We start from the raw sequence: 18,728 nt of genomic DNA on the forward strand, positions 1-18,728 counted from the left end.
GATCATGGAGGCTTCCTTTTGGTCCAGCAAGTGGAGGATTCTGGGAGCAGTAGTACACCCCAAAAGCAACTTTGCAAGAATCTGTTGGTGTCAGTGAGATTTTATTTTGTTATGACTCATTGCTGGCTCCTTCATATCATGAGGTTTATAGTCTAACTAAATCTGCATCCAATGCACTCATCCCAGTGACTTCTCCAAGCTGCGGACATTGCATAAGCTCGAGCATCACCTGGTGGCCATGTTCTTATTAGCAGCAAATACAGAAATTGACTGAACAAAGTGGTAGGGAGCCCATTCCTCCACTGCAAGCAAACAAACAAAAGGAGGTCAATATGTTTCAGCAAACATTTTATTTAAAACAAACAACAGGTTCATGTGATATGAAACTACAAGCAGGTCAGGTAAGCTTGACATAAGTCAGCAGACTTCTGTAGACTGAGGTCTACAGAAGCAGATATGACCAACTTTTTTCTCTCAGTCTCAAAGGTGCTACCAGAGCCCTTTGCATAAGTGGGCAAAAACACTTTACACCTCTGAGAAACAACCACCGGAAGGCCTCTTGCAAAATGCATCCAGGAGTTTTCCTTTCACCAGCCCCCAGTTTCCTTAATGGCTGCATCCACGTTGCAGAAATAATCCATCTTGACATTGCTTTAACTGCCATGGCTCAATGCTATGAAATTCTGGGAACAGTAGTTTGTTATGGCATCAGGATTTGATAGAAGAGGCAAAATATCTCACAAAACTACACTTCCCAGAATTGCCTAGCATTAAGCCATGGCAGTTAAAGCGGTGTCAAAGTGCATTAATTCTGCAGTGCAGATGCAGCCGTAGCGTAACTTGAATCTATACATTGACATGGTATAGGGCAACTGCCTATGACAAAGTATAGAAACATGCAGACTTTACACAGATGGCACAGTTTAGCTTGTCTAAACATACCATATGGATTCAGGCAGAGTTTCTGTGATGGTACCTTGCCATGTATTGATATTTTTCAGACACAAACTGGAGCTTATGTGGCTGTCTTTCGTTCCAAGTCTCAGATTCGACACTGCAGAATCTCTCTATGATCGCAGGCATCCCTGGATGAGTTTTGCTGTTCATGATAGTGGATCTCCTTCTGCCCTCCAGAGATCTTGTTTCAGCTGGAAAACAATCTTCTCAAGGAGGATGAGAAGGACTTGTTAAACTTCTCGTTGGCGAAGTTATAGATGAAGGGATCGAGGCAACAGTTGATGGTGGTCAAGACTAAAGAAATGTAATAGGCCACCTCAATCTGGTGAAGAAGGTCGCAGGAGAGGTGATAATATTTCACGATTGTCCCAGCTGTCCGAAAGACATGGAGAGGGGTGAAGCAGATGGCAAAAATCAGGAGGGTGACAACAATCATCTGTACGGACCTGCGCTTCATGACTCTGCCTCGGAGATTGGCTTGGCTGATTTTGGCAATATAGGTCCCCAGCATCATGTAGGACATCAAGGAGACACCAAAAGGAATGAAAAAGCAGAACGTCCCCAGGACAATGCCATACATCAAGTAGAGATAGGACAGCTCCGATTGATGGATGCTCAGACACTTCACCTTGTCACCGATGACCGATGTCTTCAGGAAGAAGAAGATTGGAAGCCCTTGGAAAAAGAGGAGAGTCCAGAAGACCAAGATGAGCTTCTTCAAGAAGGACTTCTTTCTCCAGAGGGTCTTGGCATTGTAGTGGACAATGGCTTGGTACCTGTGGATGCTGATGAGCATCAAGAAGTAGATACTGCCATAGAGGTGGGTGCTGAGGGTGAAGGCTTCAAACTGGCAGAGGAACTCTCCAAAGGGCCAGTGGTTGCCCAGGCTGAAATAGGACACCATCAAAGGGGTGATGGGGAGGATCATGGTGTCCACCAAAGCAAGGTTGAACTGAAGCATGATGCTAGAATTCCAGCGCTTGAGGTTGAACCAGAAGATCCACAGGCTGAAGGCGTTGAAGACCAAGCCAGCCACCGAGAAGATGCCCAAGAGGGCTGGAATAGCAGGATGCAGCTCTTGGGGCAGGCATTCAGTTGAGTTGGTCATATTCATTGGGAGATCAAGATCGGTGGCTCCAAATCGGGACAGAAGAGCTGTGCAGAAGTGTGACAAAGAGCAGGAAAAGAAGGTAAGTGGTAGAAATATTTAAGGATTTCCAATTTCCTCACTTGTTGAAGCAACACAAGGGACCTCTCCTTTGGTTGTCTTCTGCTGTGTGGCTCTCTGTCTCCTGTTTGTGAATTGCCGGTGCCTACAGACTGCCTGTTCTCCAGGGGACTGCTTTGGAGATGATCTCCGAGAATCAAATGGCAGGAAGCGAAACAACCCTCCTCCAAGGTGGAACTTGCTATGCTACATGTGGCTTTTGCAATGCCTGCAGGAATCATCAGTTCCTTAAACTGCTGGCGAAAGAGAAAGCCTTGGTAAAAATGAGAATTTAGGTAGCGGGAGAATCTTTCTTCAGTGCCCAGAATGGGATGGTGTCCATCACTATGTCTGAAGGCATCTGGCTAGCTTTAGGAAGGTCAGATGGTGCAATAACCTCCCCAACCTCTCTCTGCCACCTTCAAGTATCTGCTGCCCGAAGCAACCTCAGTCTACCTAATGGTAGGGACAGGGCTCAGATTAAGGAGTGGTCAAATATCCCTCCTTCCAGTGATATATGTGTGTGTGTGTGAATCCCAATCCAGGTTTATATAAGATCAAGGATGGATAGCAGGTCCTGGCCACTTTTTTGCTCAGGTGCCACACAGACTACCAAAAACTAACTTTTAAAAAACTCAAAGTTACTAGAGGTCTACTTCTGCTTTTCCAAAAAAGGGGATTTTTAAAATGTTAAATGGTAGAGGGAGGATTGGTGACCTATTTAAAAGGTAAATTGTTAGAGCTGGGGCAATGCAATGCACATTGGTCTGTTATACACCGAGCAGCAATGTGCATCGTGAACTTTGCTGGCTCTCTTTCATAGTCATATAACAACAAGCCTCTGCTGGATACACAGACACAGCAGTACTGGACTGGATACGCAGACACAACTGCGGGAATTACAATTGTGGGAATTACACACTTGTAATTCCTGCAGGCATAAATACGCTTCCAAAGGTGCAACGCTCCAACAGGATTGCAATCATTATTATGAGTAAACCAGATCTGGAGTCTTCTCATCTCCTCCTTTTATTTCTGGAGAAAGATGGAGGGGAAACTTATAACTCGGAGACTAGTGCGCTGACTTGTTCTCATAATGGCAAAAGCATGGTTTGCCATTACATTTGCAATGATCCTGGCAGCAGGTCACGAGTCGATGAGAATCACTTAATTCGGTAAATGATTAACATGAAAATAATAGCTCTCTTAGTCCATTGCAACGGAAGCAACTGATAATCCAGCACCATTTAGCTATTTTAATTCATTATAAGGAAAGTATACTCCAGGTTTGGTACTGAATGGGCCAGACATCATCCGAACGGTTCACACCAGAACTGGGATTTGGGCCATACATCATTTGAAATGAAATATGCTTTAGACCTCCAAATAAAGGGCAGGCCAAGTGACCAAGGGAATGTGAACATAGCAAATAGCCTAGCGGTGAATGGTTTTTCAGTGTCTGGTTCCCTGACATGGGAGACATTTGGAGGCCTGATGAACAATTTCATTTGGGAGGACAGTATTTCTAAAAACTCAGTGAAAGGTTTAGAGTTACTGCAATGTTTGAAATTTGGAGACAATGCTAGAAATTTGAGGGATTCTTATTTGGAAGGTCAGTGTCCTCATTTTGACCCATTGGAGCTACAACCCATATAAGATTGCCAATTGTGACCTCCGTTGACTGAGATAAGGGAATCCTTTGCATTGTTACCGCAGATCTCCCAGTCACACATTGGCACCCAACACCAACCGACATGTGTGTAAATATAGATTTTGAACATAAAGGTTGAGGCAAAGTTGTAAAGTTACTGCAGTGCTAGAAATGTGGGGACAGAAGTAACATTTCACATTGGGGTGGCGAGACAGGATTCTTCTTTGCAGGGACAATGTCCTCAGTTTCTTTTCCCAGGAACTACACCTTTGATCTTCTCCAGGAATGCAGCATTTCTTGCCATGAGTTGCTTTTCTGAGCCTTTTGTGGTTGAGCTCTGGAAGGATTTTACATCTTCTTGCAAATTGAGTCCGGTCCCTGTAAGACCCTCATCATTTTTGGGTAGAGTTGAGCAAAATCCCTGCTGGGAAAATAACAATGAAGGAGTATCAGGAGAGCCCTCCTGGATCAAAACAACAGAGATTCATCTAGTTCCACATCCTCTTTTCTCTATTGTGGCCCATTAGATGCAGTGGAGGTTGGTGTCTTCCAGGTCAGTTGGGCAGAAAAGCCAAGTCTTCCAGAGTACTAAATCCTGTTCTCTCCCAACCACAAAAAGCTAACCCAAACCTGGAATGGCTTCCCTGCCCCACTAACATGGCAGCCACCGGCGACTGCTGTGAAAGGACTATGTTTCCACTGTTTTGTTGTGGAAAGAGAGAACCAGAGAATGAAATGGACCAGTGATTTCTCTAGGAACCAGGAATTGGGCCTTTATCATCTTGTTTCAGGGAATGGGATGTCAATTTAATAATAATAATAATAATAATAATAATAATAATAATAATAATTTTTATTTTTATCCCACCTCTTCCTCACGATCGAAGCGGCTTACAGTAAAGATAAAACACCATATAAAATACATCACAAAATACCCATTGTCCCCTGTGTTTGTTGTGTATTGTGTATTTGATATCTCTCTTTGTCTTACCATTTTCATAAACCTTAAGGATTTAACTAGGGAGACCCAGGGAGCTATAAGTTTGAATCCCTGCCCATCCATGGAAACCCACTGGGTAGCCTTGGGCAAGTCATGTCCTTTCAGCCTAAGATGGCAATCCTCCTCTTAATAAATCTTGCCAACAAAACAGAGGGATACAGTTGTTGTAAAGAGTTGACTTGTAGGCGTATAACAAGAACAAGAACAACTACCATTGCTATCTGAAGAATTGATGAAGACTGCCAGGCTTTGCCAGTTGCTAGTCAACATATATTGCAACTTTGTGTAGGAAGGCAGCAAAAGGCATAGAATTCAGTTTCCTGAGAGCTTCTTTTCAACGAACTCAAAAGTAGCATGTTTCTAGTCCTCGTGCCTATGACTTTGCCATTCAGATCCATGGCATAATTGACAAAGCCAGAATGCATTAGGAAGCACAGAACGAAAGTATTACTCTAAGTGTGCCCAGTTTTGCACAATATCCACAAAATGGAGATGGCACAGGTGAATTTCCTGGCTGTAGCAGTTGGCTCCTCTTTGCAGAGACTCTGCATATTTTCCTCCAGCACAGTGTGTTTTGTCACAATAAAAACAGATTGTTTGCCATCCCCAAACCCAAACTAGACTTGAAGAAAGGCGTACGAAGACCACACACAGAGATGCAGAACATAGAAACAGAGAAAGCATTGCTTGGAAACTGAGTGTGACTTGAAACTGTGTGCGATTTAAGCAAGCATTTTTACCTCCGACAAGCATTTGATGCTGCTGTTGGTTTGAGTTTGTTGGGTGGTGATCTTATGCTGCTGTTTTTGTATGTTGCCAAAGGTTTTTGCTGATTTTCCTTTTCATTTCTTCTTAACGTTTTGCAAGTTGCTATGAATCAGGGGTGCCAAAAAGAGGTTGCCCACTGAAGCCCAATAGGAGTTGGCATTCTCTCCCATGCCAGATACAAAACTGGACTGTTAGTTGCATCTTTCTTGAACACTGACTATGGCCTGATACAGACACCCAAAATAAAGCTGCTTCGAGTCACTTTGGAGGTATGGTGTTTCAATGATACATGTGTCCTAAGAGTCCAGAAGCCGCACCAAAGCTGTGGTCCAGTCCTAAGGACTGGAGTGCAGCTTCAGTGCAGCTTCCGGACTCTTAGGATGCATGCATCATGTAAACACCATACCTTCAAAGTGACTCGAAGCAGCTTTATTTTGGCTGTCTGTATAGGGCCAATGGTATACCAGATCCCTATCCAGATCAATGGTCTACCAGATCCTTATCCAGAAGTAGTAGTGCCACTTTATTCTGCTTTGTCCAGACCTCACCTGGAGTACTGTGTCCAGTTTTGGGCACCACAGTTCAAGAAGGATATTAACAAACCGGAAAGGGTGACCAAAATGGCAAAAGGTCTGGGAACCAAGCCTTATGAGGAATGACTGAGGGTGCTGGATGTATTTAGCTTAGACTGAAAGGTGACATTTTAGCTATTTCAAGGAATGTGGAAGAAGGAACAAGCTTACTTTCTGCTGCTCCGGAGACCAGAACCAGAGATTTGAACCAATGGGTTCAAATTACAAGAAAGGAGATTCCACCTAAACATTAGGAAGAACATTTTTGACTGTGAGAGATGTTTGACATTGGTTTCTGCCTGCTTGGAATAAAGCTCTGGTCCAACAACAAACTACAAATCCCAGGATTCCATAGAATGAAGCCATGACAATTAAAGCAGAGCAAACTGCATTGTGGCTGCAGCCTAAGACTTTGATGCTACTCTTAGTATCATCTGCCTGAGGCACACCTTGCTGTGCGTAATTGCAGACCAGAAGTGCTTTGAGTAGCTCCTGTTTTTGGAGACCAAAAAAAGGGATATACATTTCTTACATAAATAAAAAGGACAAGATAGCAGAACCTCTTATCAGAATCAAAGCTGTCTTTGATTAAAACCTAGAGATGTTTGCTTCCATCTCAGCCTTCTCTTGGTTCTTGACTAAGGTCAAGGGAGATGGAGAGGTGGAGGTGAACGTGAAGGTATTTGATCTCTTACCTAGCTTTCTCCAAAGACAGTCTTCTCACTTAGAGAACAGCAATCGTCCCAGGGACTTGAAAAAGAACTTGTGGAACTTCTCATTGGCTGCATTGTAGAGGAAAGGGTCCAGGCAACAGTTGACCATGCTGAGGACCACGGACAAGTAATAGGCAACTTCCACGTAGTGAAGGATCTCGCACGACATGTCATAATATCGCACAATGGCAGCCGTAGAGCCACAAATGTGGAGAGGAGTGAAGCAGACCGCAAAGATGACCAAGGCGATGGTGATCATCTGTATGGACTTGGCCTTCATGACCCTGCCGCGGAGATTGGCTTGGCTGATGTTGGCAATGGTGGCCCCCAGCATCACGTAGGAGATCAAGGAGATGCCAAAGGGGAGAAGAAAGCAAAGGGTCCCTAGGACAATGCTATAGGCCAGGTAGAGGTCAGAGAGTTCCTCCTGGTAGATGCTCAGACACATCACCTTGTTGTCAACGACGGATGTTTTGAGAAAAACGAAGGTCGGAAACCCTTGTAGGAAGAGTAAAATCCAGAAGACCAAGATGAGTTTCTTTAAGAAGGACTTCCTTCTCCAGAGGGTCTTGGCATTGTAATGGACAATGGCTTGGTACCTGTGGACGCTGATGAGCATCAAAAAGTAGATGCTTCCATAGAGGTGGGTGCTGAGTAAGAAGACCTGAAGCTGGCAAAGGAACTCGCCAAAGGGCCAATGGCCCAAACAGAAATAGGCCACCGTCAAAGGGGTGACTGGGATTATAACGGCATCAGCCAGCGCAAGGTTGAACTGGAGCATGATGCTGGAATTCCAGCGTTTGATAGTAAACCAGAAGATCCACAAACTGAAGCTGTTGAAGACCAAACCACCGGTTGAGAGGACGCCCAACAATGTTGGAACGGCAGGGTGCAGCCCCTGTGGTTGGCACTGCATGGTGCTGTTGGTATTCATTGGTAGATAAAGACAGGCATCTCCAGGTATTTGGGAAGAGTTGTCCATGGCATGGCATCCACTGGACCAGAGATACAGAAGGCAAAAGAAGGAGATTTCTTATTTTTGCTTGTTGTGTTGGCACCAACCTCCTCCAAATGGGTACATTTCCACCAAGGCTGTCCCCACTCTTAAGGTGTGGCTATCTAATGCTCCACACTTCTCCCACATCTCCGTTTCCTCCTTTCACAGGGTTTCTTATGAGTCAAGCGTCGTTTAAAACCGAAGGCAGGAACTGACCCATGTTTTTGCAGAGCTCTTACAGAAAAGAAGAGATCTGTTCCTTTAACCTTATGCACCACACAAAGGCTGCACCAGCCAGTGATACATTTATAAATAGCATTTATCAACACTCAGCACCACAGTGCTGAAAATGAACAGAAAAAGACGGAAGGGTGGTTTTGACAATATCAAGCCCAAATAGACATGTGAGTTTTGTTTTTGAATTAAGACAACCCTTATTTTTTTCCAAAGACCATGAGAAGATCTCAAATGAGTGCTTTCAGGGAAAAGTGTTTCCTTTTTACTTTTCTGGCCCTGTTGAGTTCACATTTAAAATTGTTTTCCACGTTAGGAACAAAGGTGGACATTTGACATCACCGTCCACAATGCATCACTTTATGGATTGCAGAGACACAACTAAACTGGTGTGAGTGCTTTAATGTGCATCAGACATTCTCATGAGCACTGGGCACTTCTGGTGTGCATTGGTTACTTGTGATGTACATTGGTATTTCTGATGCACATGAAGCATCAGGGAAATATAAAAAGATCTCCAAAGATCAATATCTTTGCATTTGTAGAAGTGGGCATATGGAAGACACCATACACTATATGCTACATTCTAGTGAGCACGTTCATCCTGGTGAAAATAACAATAAGGATGATAGGATTGCACCCTTTCAATACCTCAGTGGCTGTCGCAGAGAAGAAGAGGAGGCAGGTTTGTTCTCCGTTGCCCCAGAAAGCAGGACCAGGCCTAATGGTTTTAAGTTACAGGAGGGTAGATTTCCAAGGAGCTTCTTGAGGGTAAGAACATTTTTATCTGGAGAGGAACAATTCTAATTTGTGGAGTGTGTCTACATCTACACAACGGAAATACACTCATCCCTCCATATTTGCAGCTTTGACTTTTGCAGATTTGATTACTCACGGATTTTATTAATATGTTCTCTCTAGGAATCTCTAGGTCCTCCAGCACAACTCTGTGGTCAAGTTGAACCAAAAGTTGCACCGAAAGACCTAGAGATTCCTAGCCACGGTGCATTTTCTGCAGGCTGCAAACCTTTCTCACCTCCGCTTCCTCTGCTGCCTGAGACTGACCAAACTTGCAAAGTCACAGGAAGCAAAGGCTTCCGAGAAAGAAGAGGAAAGCTCTTGGAAGCCCACCTCAGTTGCACAGCAACACAGAAGGTACGCACAATGACAATCACAAAAGCACAGAAAGAAATCTATATAATTTCTTCCATTCAACCACTCTCCCGATTGTGTCTGTGCAGATAGTAGTGCGTTGGAAATTTGCCTTGCACTGGGATTTTAAAAAATGAACCGGTATCATTTGAAATGTGATGTTGGAGGAGAGTTCTACACATCCCACAAACTGGTGAAAACAAACAAACAAAGGGGTCTTAGGAGTTTGTCACACTGGGGCTGATTTCGACATTAGAGACTGAAGCGCATTTAAAGTTTCCCGCAAATGAAGTGGAAATGGCGAGTAACTGCGCAAATGATTATCACACGCAATTGCGCAAATAAAACAATATCGGAAAATGCATTGTCACTGGAATCCTGAAAGTCAAAAGATGTGCCTTAATGCTTCTGTGTGGCCACTTTAATGGTGGGTTTTGTGCGACGTTGTGTGAAATCGTTTTGCATAATTGCACTATTTTTCTGGGATATTCACGGGATAAACTCCCAATCTCCTTCATGTGATAAACTCTTTAGATTAAATCAAGCCTAAACTCTCATCTAGTTTCTAGAGGAGCTAAGGACACATGGCATAGAGGATTGCAATATTCATGTCTTACCTTTTCTTCTCTCCCACTTGTCACTTAGGCAGCAGCAACCTTTTTAGGGATTGGGAAAAATATGTGTGAAATTTCTCATTGGCAGAATTGTAGATGAAGGGATCGAGGCAAGAGTTGACCATGCTGAAGACAAGAGAAACACAATAGGCAACTTCGACACGGTGAAGGACCTCACAAGAGATTCTGTAATGTCCCACAATGGAACCGATGATCATGCAGATATGGAGGGGTGCAAAGCAGATGGCAAATATGACCAAGGAGATGATGATCATCTGTATAGACTTGGTCTTCATGACCTTCCCTCGGAGATTGGCTTGGCTGATGTTGGTGATGGACTTCCCCAACATCATGTAGAAAGCCAAGGTGATCCCAAAGGGGAGAAGGAAGCAGAAAATGCCCAGGAAAATGCTGTAGGTCAGGTAGAGGTAAGACATCTCTGACTGATAGATGCTCAAACACTTCACCTTCTTGTTGATGACGGATGTCTTGAGGAAGAAGAAGAGCGGAAGCCCTTGAAGGAAGAGGAGAGCCCAAAAGACCAAGATGAGCTTCTTCAAGAATGACTTCTGACTCCAGAGGGTCTTGGCATTGTAATGGGCAATAACTTGGTACCTGTGGATGCTGATGAGTACCAAGAAGTAAATGCTGCCATAGAGGTGGGTGCTGAGGGTGAAGGCTTCAAACTGGCAGAGGAACTCTCCAAAGGGCCAGTGGTTGCCCAGGCTGAAATAGGCCACCATCAATGGGTTAATCGGAAGGATGATGGCATCGGCCAATGCAAGGTTGAACTGGAGCATAATGCCTGAATTCCAGCGCTTGACAGTGAACCAGAAGATCCATAGGCTGAAGCTGTTGAAGACCAGTATTCCCCCAGAGAGGACACCCAACAGGGCTGGGATGGCAGGGTGCAGCTCCGCTGGCTGGCATTGCGTTGTGTTAGTGGTGTTCATTGAAGGCTGGATGAAGGTGGCTCAAGATGCTTAGAGATGAAGACGTGCAGACCAGGAAAGGAGAAGGTGAAAGAAGGGGAATTTGTGCTTGTGGTAACATCAACCGCTTCCCAGGCTGTATGTGTTGCCTAGCACTTTTTTTGTTACCCTTCTATATAAGGTTACATTGGGATCCCTCCTTCACCCTCCGACCCACTTCCTTTTTCTTCGAGAGAGAACTTCAGGCTGTTCCACAGAAAAGCCAAAGTCAAGAGTGAGCTGTTCTATACATCACTTTTGCAATTTGTACAGTCAAAACCAAACCAAAACCGAAACGAAAATGGTTTCGGGAAGAGCCTTCTTTACTGAAAATGATCATCCTGACACACATATAACCCTGATTTCCATGGAGTTAGGCGGCTGAAATCTCAGAACAAATGATGGGAAGAATTTCTTCTCACAGCCCATAGTGACATTGTGAAATTTGCTAGTGCCGGATGCCATGGTTGGCCTCTGAACGAGATGGTTTTAAGAATGGATTGGATGAAACTGGTGTAAGAAGCAAAGAGACATATCAATGCTTGTATGAAGTGATCATTCAGAGAGAAGAGTCCAGATAATGTCCTCTTGACCTCTGAAAGGACCATCCATGGGTCTCCAACCCCAATATTTTATAGGGTGCTCCTCTCCCAGATTGGGCCCGAAAACTTCTCACAGAAGGAAACCAACCAAAATCTATAGTGCAGTTTTAAAAACAATTAAAATAGTCACTATTATAACAATACACAATTATTTAAAAGCCTATGGAAATAAAACACACACCCCAAGGCTATATGTCTTACCCAGCCTTCTTCCAAGTTTGTCACTTGCAGAGGAACAGTCTCTTGAGGAACTTGGAAATAGATTCGTGAAATTTCTCATTGGCAAAATTGTAAATGAAGGGATCCAGGCAAGAGTTGACCACGCTAAGTACGACCGAAATATAATAGGCAACTCTGATATGGTTCAGAAGTCTGCAAGAGAGGCCATACTGTCGAATGGTGGCACCCACCGTCACGCAAACATGGATGGGCATGAAGCAGACGACGAAGATGAGCAGGGTGATGATGATCATCTGTATGGACTTGGTCTTCATGACCTTCCCTCGGAGATTGGCTTGGCTGATTTTGGAAATGTACATCCCTAGCATCACGTTGGAGATGAAGGAGATGCTGGAGGGGATTAGGAAGGAGGTCCCCATCAAGATACCATAACCCAGGTAGAGATAGGACAGCTCTGACTGGAGGAGGCTCATGCATTTCACCTTGTTGCCGATGACCGATGTCTTGAGGAAGAAGAAGAGCGGTAGCCCTTGTATGACAAAGAGAGCCCAAGAGATCAGGAGAAGCTTCTTCAAAAAGGACTTCCTCCTCCAGAGGGTCTTGGCATTGTAATGGACCACAGTTTTGTACCTGTGGACACTGATGAGCATCAGGAGGTAGATGCAACCGTAGAGGTGGATGTTGAGTAAGAAGGCCAGCAGCTGGCAGAGAAACTCCCCAAAAGGCCAATGGTTGCCCAAGCGGAAATAGGTTATCATCAAAGGGGCAAGCGGAAGGATCAAGGTGTCCACCAAAGCGAGGTTGAACTGGAGCATGGCGCCCGAATTCCAGCGCTTGATGACAAACCAGAAGATCCACAGGCTGAAGCCATTGAAGACAAGTCCGACCACAGAGAAGATGCCCAAGAGAGTTGGGATGACCAGGTGTAGCTCCACCGACTGGCACTGCATGGTGTTGGTGGCGTTCATTGGTTGATGAAGACACGGACCTTCAGCCACTTAGGGAGATGTTTCTCTTAAGCCTTCAGAGGATGAAAGAAGGGAAGCCTCTGCTTGTAGCAACACAACTGCTTCCTAGGCTGTGTATGTGTTCCCCAGGATCCTTTGGTTGCAGGTTTTAATATGGGCTTGCATTGAGGTCGGTTTTTTAACATCCTTCCGCAGGTTATTTCCTCCTTTTAGGGGGCTCCTTTTGAGTCAAAGAAAAGCCATAGGTGGGAACTTGCTACTCCATGAATGAATGGGCTCCCAGCCTCCTTTTGTGAAGTGTGAGAACGGGAGGGAGAGGAGCTCTAGCTAAGTCAAAGCCAACAGCAAAGCTGGTCTTTTTCTTCCGCATATGCCTTCAAGAGTAGGCAAAATTCTGGACTTCGTTGTTGTTGTGCACCTTCACCTTATTGCAACCCGAAGGTGAACAAAACACAGTCTTTTCTAAGCAAGATTTATTCAGAGGGGCCTTCATCTAAGGCTAAGAGAGTAGGACTTGCCCAATAGGTTTCCATCACTGAGACGGGATTTGAACCCTGGTCTCCCAGAGTTTGACATTCAAATCACTATATCACTTTGGCTTTTCTGGACCCCAACTATTACTCCCCCCCCCCCTTGGCTATTATTGTCCATGCTAGCTAGGGCTCCATCTGCACTGCAGAATTAAGGCAGTTTGACTTTATTTTAACAGCTATGGGTCCGTGATACAGAATCCTGGCATTTGTAGTTTGTTGTGGCACCAGAGTGCTCTGATAGAGATGGCTAAGTAGCTCACCAAACTATAAATCCCAGAATTTATACTGTTAAAATTCCACATTTTAGCCTCATGTGATAAAGTCCTCAGTTGAGACAAGGCTCTAGGGGAACATATAACCACATACAGCTGGAATTCTGTATCCATGCATTTCTTTATCCACAGATTCAACCACCCGCAATTTGAAAATATTTCAAAAAAATATAAATTCCAAAAAGCAAACCCTGATTTTACCATTTTTAATAAGGGACACCATTTTACTATGTCATTGTACGTAATGACACATGAGTGTCCATGGACTCTGGGATCCACGCAGAGTCCTGGAACAAACCCCAGCAGATACCAAGGGCCCACTGTATGTTCTCTCCAAGCTTTCCAACAAAAAGTCTTGGAACATGAAAGGCTGAAAGGGCCTAACAGATTGTATTCCCCACTGCAAAACCTCAGAGGGACCCAATCTTGGGAAGTTACTTTTACAAAGTAATTTGCTAGGAGTTGTGTGCCTAAAAACCAAGCTAAGGCTTTCAGAGAGGGACTTTCCATTCTCATAGTGTGTGACTGGTGCGCTCTGTTGTACACGCATAAAACCCCCGAAACCACTTGAGGGAAGGGATAGTGGATGCTGTTCTCACAAGAGTTCAGGAAATGTGAAAACGCTTGCATGATCTCATGGTATCCAGGCCCGCAAAAGCGGAGAGTTATATTTTGTAAAAGCATGCTTCCCTTTCCATTTCTCAAAAGTAACGAAAATGGTTCCTTTTAAATATATTTTTTAAAAACTGGAATGTTGTTCATCCAACACCACAAGCCAGCCCTTGGGCCATCTGATATTCCTCCTCCGCCATCATTTATTTAGTCCACACTCTTGTGAGTCGAACAGGGATGTTTAAAAATGTACATTTACATCACAATAGAAGTGAAGTTATCCCTCGGATGTTGCACTCTTAATGCAATGAAGTGACACCCTTGCTATTGAGGAAATGAATGTATTACAACCAATTAGTTACTTCCAAGATCTGACACCTCCTTGAAAGGCAATAACACATGCCTCTATTTTGTTCCACCTTCCTCCGAAATGGGCAAATATCCAGTCTCTAAGCTCATTCTTTCTTAATAATAATAATGAATAGTTTATTTATATCCCGCTTTTCCAATTTGATCTTATTGTTTGTTGTCATCATCATGTAACTTCTTCAAGTCAGCTCTGGCTTATGGTGACCCTATCCTAGGGTTTTCTTGGCCAGATATATTCAGAGGAGCCTTCCTCTGAATATATTTGCCTCTGGCTTTCCTCATCCCTTCTCCCAAATGTGTGCCATCCTAATTCTGACTTCCCCCCATTTTGTCTAGCCCTTTCACACTACAACCCAAATCTTCCCCATCCTCTTATTTGGGAACATCACTATGCTGCCTCTGTTGCTTTCTTTCTTGAATCTCCTACATAATTCCATTTCTACTCCAACACAACATCAATTGATCCAAACTTAATGGGGTCCACCATGTCAGTTCCTCCAGTGTCTCTCCAAGTCATCTATTTCATAATCTCACATGAAGTCTATATTCTGTCGTTCACATCTTGGCCCTTGTTCAAAGGCGAATACCCCTCTGGTTCAAGGGTAAGGCACACCCAACTTCTGCTCACACTCAGGAGAAACATTTATACATGTCGGTCAGTGTCGCGTGTCAATGTGTGACCAGGGGGACATGCAAGAACAATGCTACGGAGAGGGCACTCCTGTCTCGGTTGTTGCAAGATGGAAGGTTACACATGGCAATGATCGGCGCAGAATTCTCCCAGGAGTGCTGCGTTCCTTGCCACCAATCTCTTTTTTCTCAGCCTTGGGTTGAACTCCGAAGGGGTCTTTACACCTTCCTGAGGATCCGGCTTGCCTTCCTCCAGTCCCTGTGCCTCTCTCGCCGGGTTGGGTATACCAACGGCTGAGAAAAGCCTGAGCGGTTCATCCGGGAACAGCTGCTGTAAAAAAACAAAGGGCATCAGCAGAGTCTTGCTAATTCATAAAGGCATTAGAACACAGCAGTGGTGCATTCAAGGCTTTTAGTCCAAGTCTCATGTCAAGTCTCAACTCTCTATCTTCAGGCCTCAAGCTGAGTCTCAAGTCCTTGCAAGATACTTTCACGTCAAGTCTCAAGTCGAGTCTCAAGTCTGTGAGCCAACTTGTAACCAAAAAACACATTAGGCAATGGACTTGAGGCAGGAGTTGAGGTCTGCTTGGCAGAAGAGCCTTCTAAAGTTTTAGAAGGATCCTTCCACCTCAAGCCCTTTGCCTAACGCATTTGCTGTTCTCTTCCAAGAAATATACCCTGCACTTGGGGGGGCAGGCCTTGCCTTCTGCTCCGAGTGAATGGCACCAGCAAGCCAGTCACTAAAAACAGACCAGTCTCAAGTCAAGTTGAGTTGGTGTGTCATTTTTGCCAAGTCAAGTGCAAGTCGAGTCATTCAAGAGACTTGCGTCTGACTTAAGTCCTAGTCAATTGACACAAGTCCACATCACTGAAACAAATCTCAAAACTTACAGCTCATTCAGATCCTACTGGGATTGTCTTCCTCTGGGGCTGAGAGCATATGACTTGCCCAGGGTTTCGTGGCTAAGCAGGGATTCGAACCCTGGTCTCCAAAGGCATAGTCCAACATACCAAACACAATTCTCTCCTGGGAGCTCATTTGTCTGTATTTAATCTCCATATAATTGTACTATGAGAGGCTTAAAATACTCCAGTGCTTTCTGAGCTTGCTTGTTGTCACACATTAACCACCTCTTCGCATCCATCCTCTTCCTTGGCACACTTAGCGGTTCATCGTACTGAATGGCTGCTACTATGTCTGCTACTACTATGACGACAGCTACTACCACCGCCTCCTCTTTCTCCCCCTCCTCTCATGCTGAAGGTTTTTTTAAATAGAAAAATCTACCTTATTCAGTGATAGAAGAACAAGAGCGCAGACTGTTGTCACCGTTCCTGATGAATTCAGTAACATGATGCTTTAAAGTGCATGCTCATCTGCACATATGGGCTTAAATTTGTCACTGGTACATGTTTGCAGTCAAAGGCACTGCTATCCAAAACAGTCACACAGGCAAGAGAGTGCATACAGAGGGAGCATCAGAAGAGGAGATGCTGAGTAAGCGCACTGTTTTAACGCTTAGCTTTCCATGATGCTCTCTGTCTGCATCGCATTTCATGGAGAAGGCCGCCAGTTTCAGCCCACAGAATCTCCAGACAGACCCAGGAAAGACTCTAAAGCTTAGTGTAGATCTGGTATGTGTGTGTGTGTGTAAAACTTCTACACTGTAAGCTGAATCTGGCACACCATGGGACCACAAAGCACATGAATGTGTGAGCAAAAGAGAATCTGGAAACTAAGCCTCATGAGGAATAACCAAGGGAGCTGGGTAGGTTTAGCTTGGAGAAGTCTGAGAGGTGTCATGATAGCTATCTTTCAATATCTGAAGGGATGTTATTTAGAAGATGAAGCGAGTGTGTTTTGTGCTGCTCCAGAAATCAGAATGAGAACTACTGGATTCCAACAGAAAAGAGATTCCACCTAAACATAAGGAAGAACTTCTTTCTTGAAAGCACTATTTGATAATGGAATAAACTGCCTTGGAGAACGATGGGCTCTCCATCATCGGAGGTCTTTAAACAGAGGATGGATGGGCATTTTTCAGGAGTGTTTTAGTTGTGTATTCCTGCATGGCAGGGGCTTGGATTGGATGGCCCTTGTGATCCCTTCCAATTCTATGAGAACGTGATATAGGAATTGTGTGTGTGTGTGTGTGTGTGTGTGTGTGTGTGTGTGTGTGTTTGTGTGTGTGAATACGGGATGAGTAAACACATGCCAATAAGGGATGTGTCTGAATGGATGAGCTACTGAGGTGTGTATATGAGTCGGCTGTGTGACTAATTGTATATAAATGAATGGGGTGTCTCTGTGTTTATGAATGGGCTACGGGAGAAAGTCTGTGCATAAATGTGTACCTGTCTGTGGCCAAGCTAACACATCAGAACAGCCCTTGAAATTAGGATACCCATTTTGAGCTATAAGGTACCCCTTTGCGGGCATGTGGGCTCCAATGTGCCACTATTACCAATACTGAGCTAAGCAGATCAGTAATCCAGTTCATCACGTTCTCCTCATCTCATTGACATGACCCTCCCGGTCTTCTGTATCTTCACATCCAAATCCCTACATCTTCCCCCATTCACAATTTAATCCTCTCCCTCACCTATCAAAGCCAGCGTCCCACCTACCTGGATGACCAAAGAGGCCCCGATTGCTTCTTGGGTTTGGTGGCTTGCTTCTGGTACTCCATCCAGCCGCTCACCAGTTCGTGGATGATCATCAGGTAGAGGAGGAAGATCAGGATGGCTGGGTCCATTTGGGGGTCTTTGGCATCTGCTTCATTGGGCCCAGAGGTCATGGATGCAGGAGTGCCCAAGGGGAGGTCAGCGGAAGAGTGAGGAAATGGTGCCAGATGGCTTCTCCCCTGCTTGTCTCAAGGAAAAAGAGAAAAAGAGGTATGGTGGCGAAGGCTGAGATGCCCAGGTTCCTGCGGAGTGAATGACGGCAGCAGCCAGAGGCCGAAGGTGGCTTGCACTGTTGTTACGCCAAGCAGCAGTCCAGATGCAGCGGCAGAAGTTGCAGCCATCTCCTGCCACACTGTCTCTCGACTGTCGGCAAGCTGGCTCTTAGCCTCTCCGTGGCAATGCTGTTTTCTGCATCGTTCAGCAGACGCCTGTGCAGCTGCGGACAAGACAAAAGATTGCTCCTTGTAGGTTTCTTAGCGCCTGGAAAGTAGGCTTTTCTAGAGCAGTGCTTTTGCAGGAGCCAAAGGGGAATAAAAAGTCTGGCTAGCTCCACCTTACAGTGCTGCATCAGTGGCCAACCTCCAGCTTGTCTACACCACAGAGCCTTTTCTTTCCTTGGATGTATAGATTTCTCTCCAACAGGATTGTACTGAGTGCTTGTGTGTTATGTGCCTTAAGTCTCCTGTTGACTTTGAGTTGTACACATGAATTTTGTAGGGTTTTCCTCGGCAAGGAATACTCTAGCGGTGTCCGGAAAAGAAACATGCCTGTATCTTTCCTCTGCTGACATGTTCAGAAGATTTGCGGAGCCAATCTGTGCTTCTCTAAAGTTAAAAGGATCCCAGCTCAGTCGTGTAAACCTCCTGGGTGACCCAGAGCAAGTCACACTCTCTCAGCCTCAGAGGAAGGCAATGGCAAACCCCCTCTGAAGAAACTTGCCAAGAAAACCCCATGATAGGTTTGCCTTTCCATAAGTTGGAAATGACTTGAAGGCACACAACTACAATTTGCTCGGGATCAAAGGGGAAATCCAAGAGAATC

General features: G+C 44.8%; 4 protein-coding genes and 1 long non-coding RNA gene across 6 annotated transcripts; all 5 read right to left on the reverse strand.

Annotated features, from left to right (window-relative positions):
* Positions 1-344: 344 nt before the first annotated feature.
* Positions 345-2,157, reverse strand: LOC149308025 (P2Y purinoceptor 2-like). Its single transcript, XM_089536988.1, has one exon. It carries the CDS (start codon positions 2,069-2,071, stop codon positions 1,145-1,147), a length of 927 nt encoding a protein of 308 aa, XP_089393114.1. The 5' UTR covers positions 2,072-2,157; the 3' UTR covers positions 345-1,144.
* A 4,718-nt stretch (positions 2,158-6,875) lies between these two features.
* On the reverse strand, positions 6,876-7,890 carry LOC149308026 (P2Y purinoceptor 2-like). The gene has a single exon (XM_089534363.1). It carries the CDS (start codon positions 7,848-7,850, stop codon positions 6,876-6,878), a length of 975 nt encoding a protein of 324 aa, XP_089390489.1. The 5' UTR covers positions 7,851-7,890.
* A 1,998-nt stretch (positions 7,891-9,888) lies between these two features.
* Positions 9,889-10,830, reverse strand: LOC149308027 (P2Y purinoceptor 2-like). Its single transcript, XM_089534466.1, has one exon. It carries the CDS (start codon positions 10,816-10,818, stop codon positions 9,889-9,891), a length of 930 nt encoding a protein of 309 aa, XP_089390592.1. The 5' UTR covers positions 10,819-10,830.
* Positions 10,831-11,659: 829 nt separating this feature from the next.
* Positions 11,660-12,598, reverse strand: LOC149308028 (P2Y purinoceptor 2-like). Its single transcript, XM_089534513.1, has one exon. It carries the CDS (start codon positions 12,584-12,586, stop codon positions 11,660-11,662), a length of 927 nt encoding a protein of 308 aa, XP_089390639.1. The 5' UTR covers positions 12,587-12,598.
* A 1,518-nt stretch (positions 12,599-14,116) lies between these two features.
* Positions 14,117-18,110, reverse strand: LOC149308029 (uncharacterized). 2 transcript variants are annotated; one of them, XR_016282215.1, is made up of 2 exons: positions 17,631-18,110; positions 14,117-15,330 (listed from the first exon to the last, which is right to left on the reverse strand). It is a non-coding gene; the product is annotated as an uncharacterized LOC149308029 (long non-coding RNA). The 2 variants fall into 2 exon arrangements; XR_016282213.1 differs by having other exon boundaries at positions 14,117-15,333.
* Between the last annotated feature and the right edge of the window lie 618 nt (positions 18,111-18,728).

This window comes from Sceloporus occidentalis, unplaced genomic scaffold, assembly GCF_023333645.1.
Source record: "Sceloporus occidentalis isolate IW3139 unplaced genomic scaffold, rSceOcc1.0.p SCAF_8, whole genome shotgun sequence".
NCBI classification, from domain to species: Eukaryota; Metazoa; Chordata; class Lepidosauria; order Squamata; family Phrynosomatidae; genus Sceloporus; species Sceloporus occidentalis.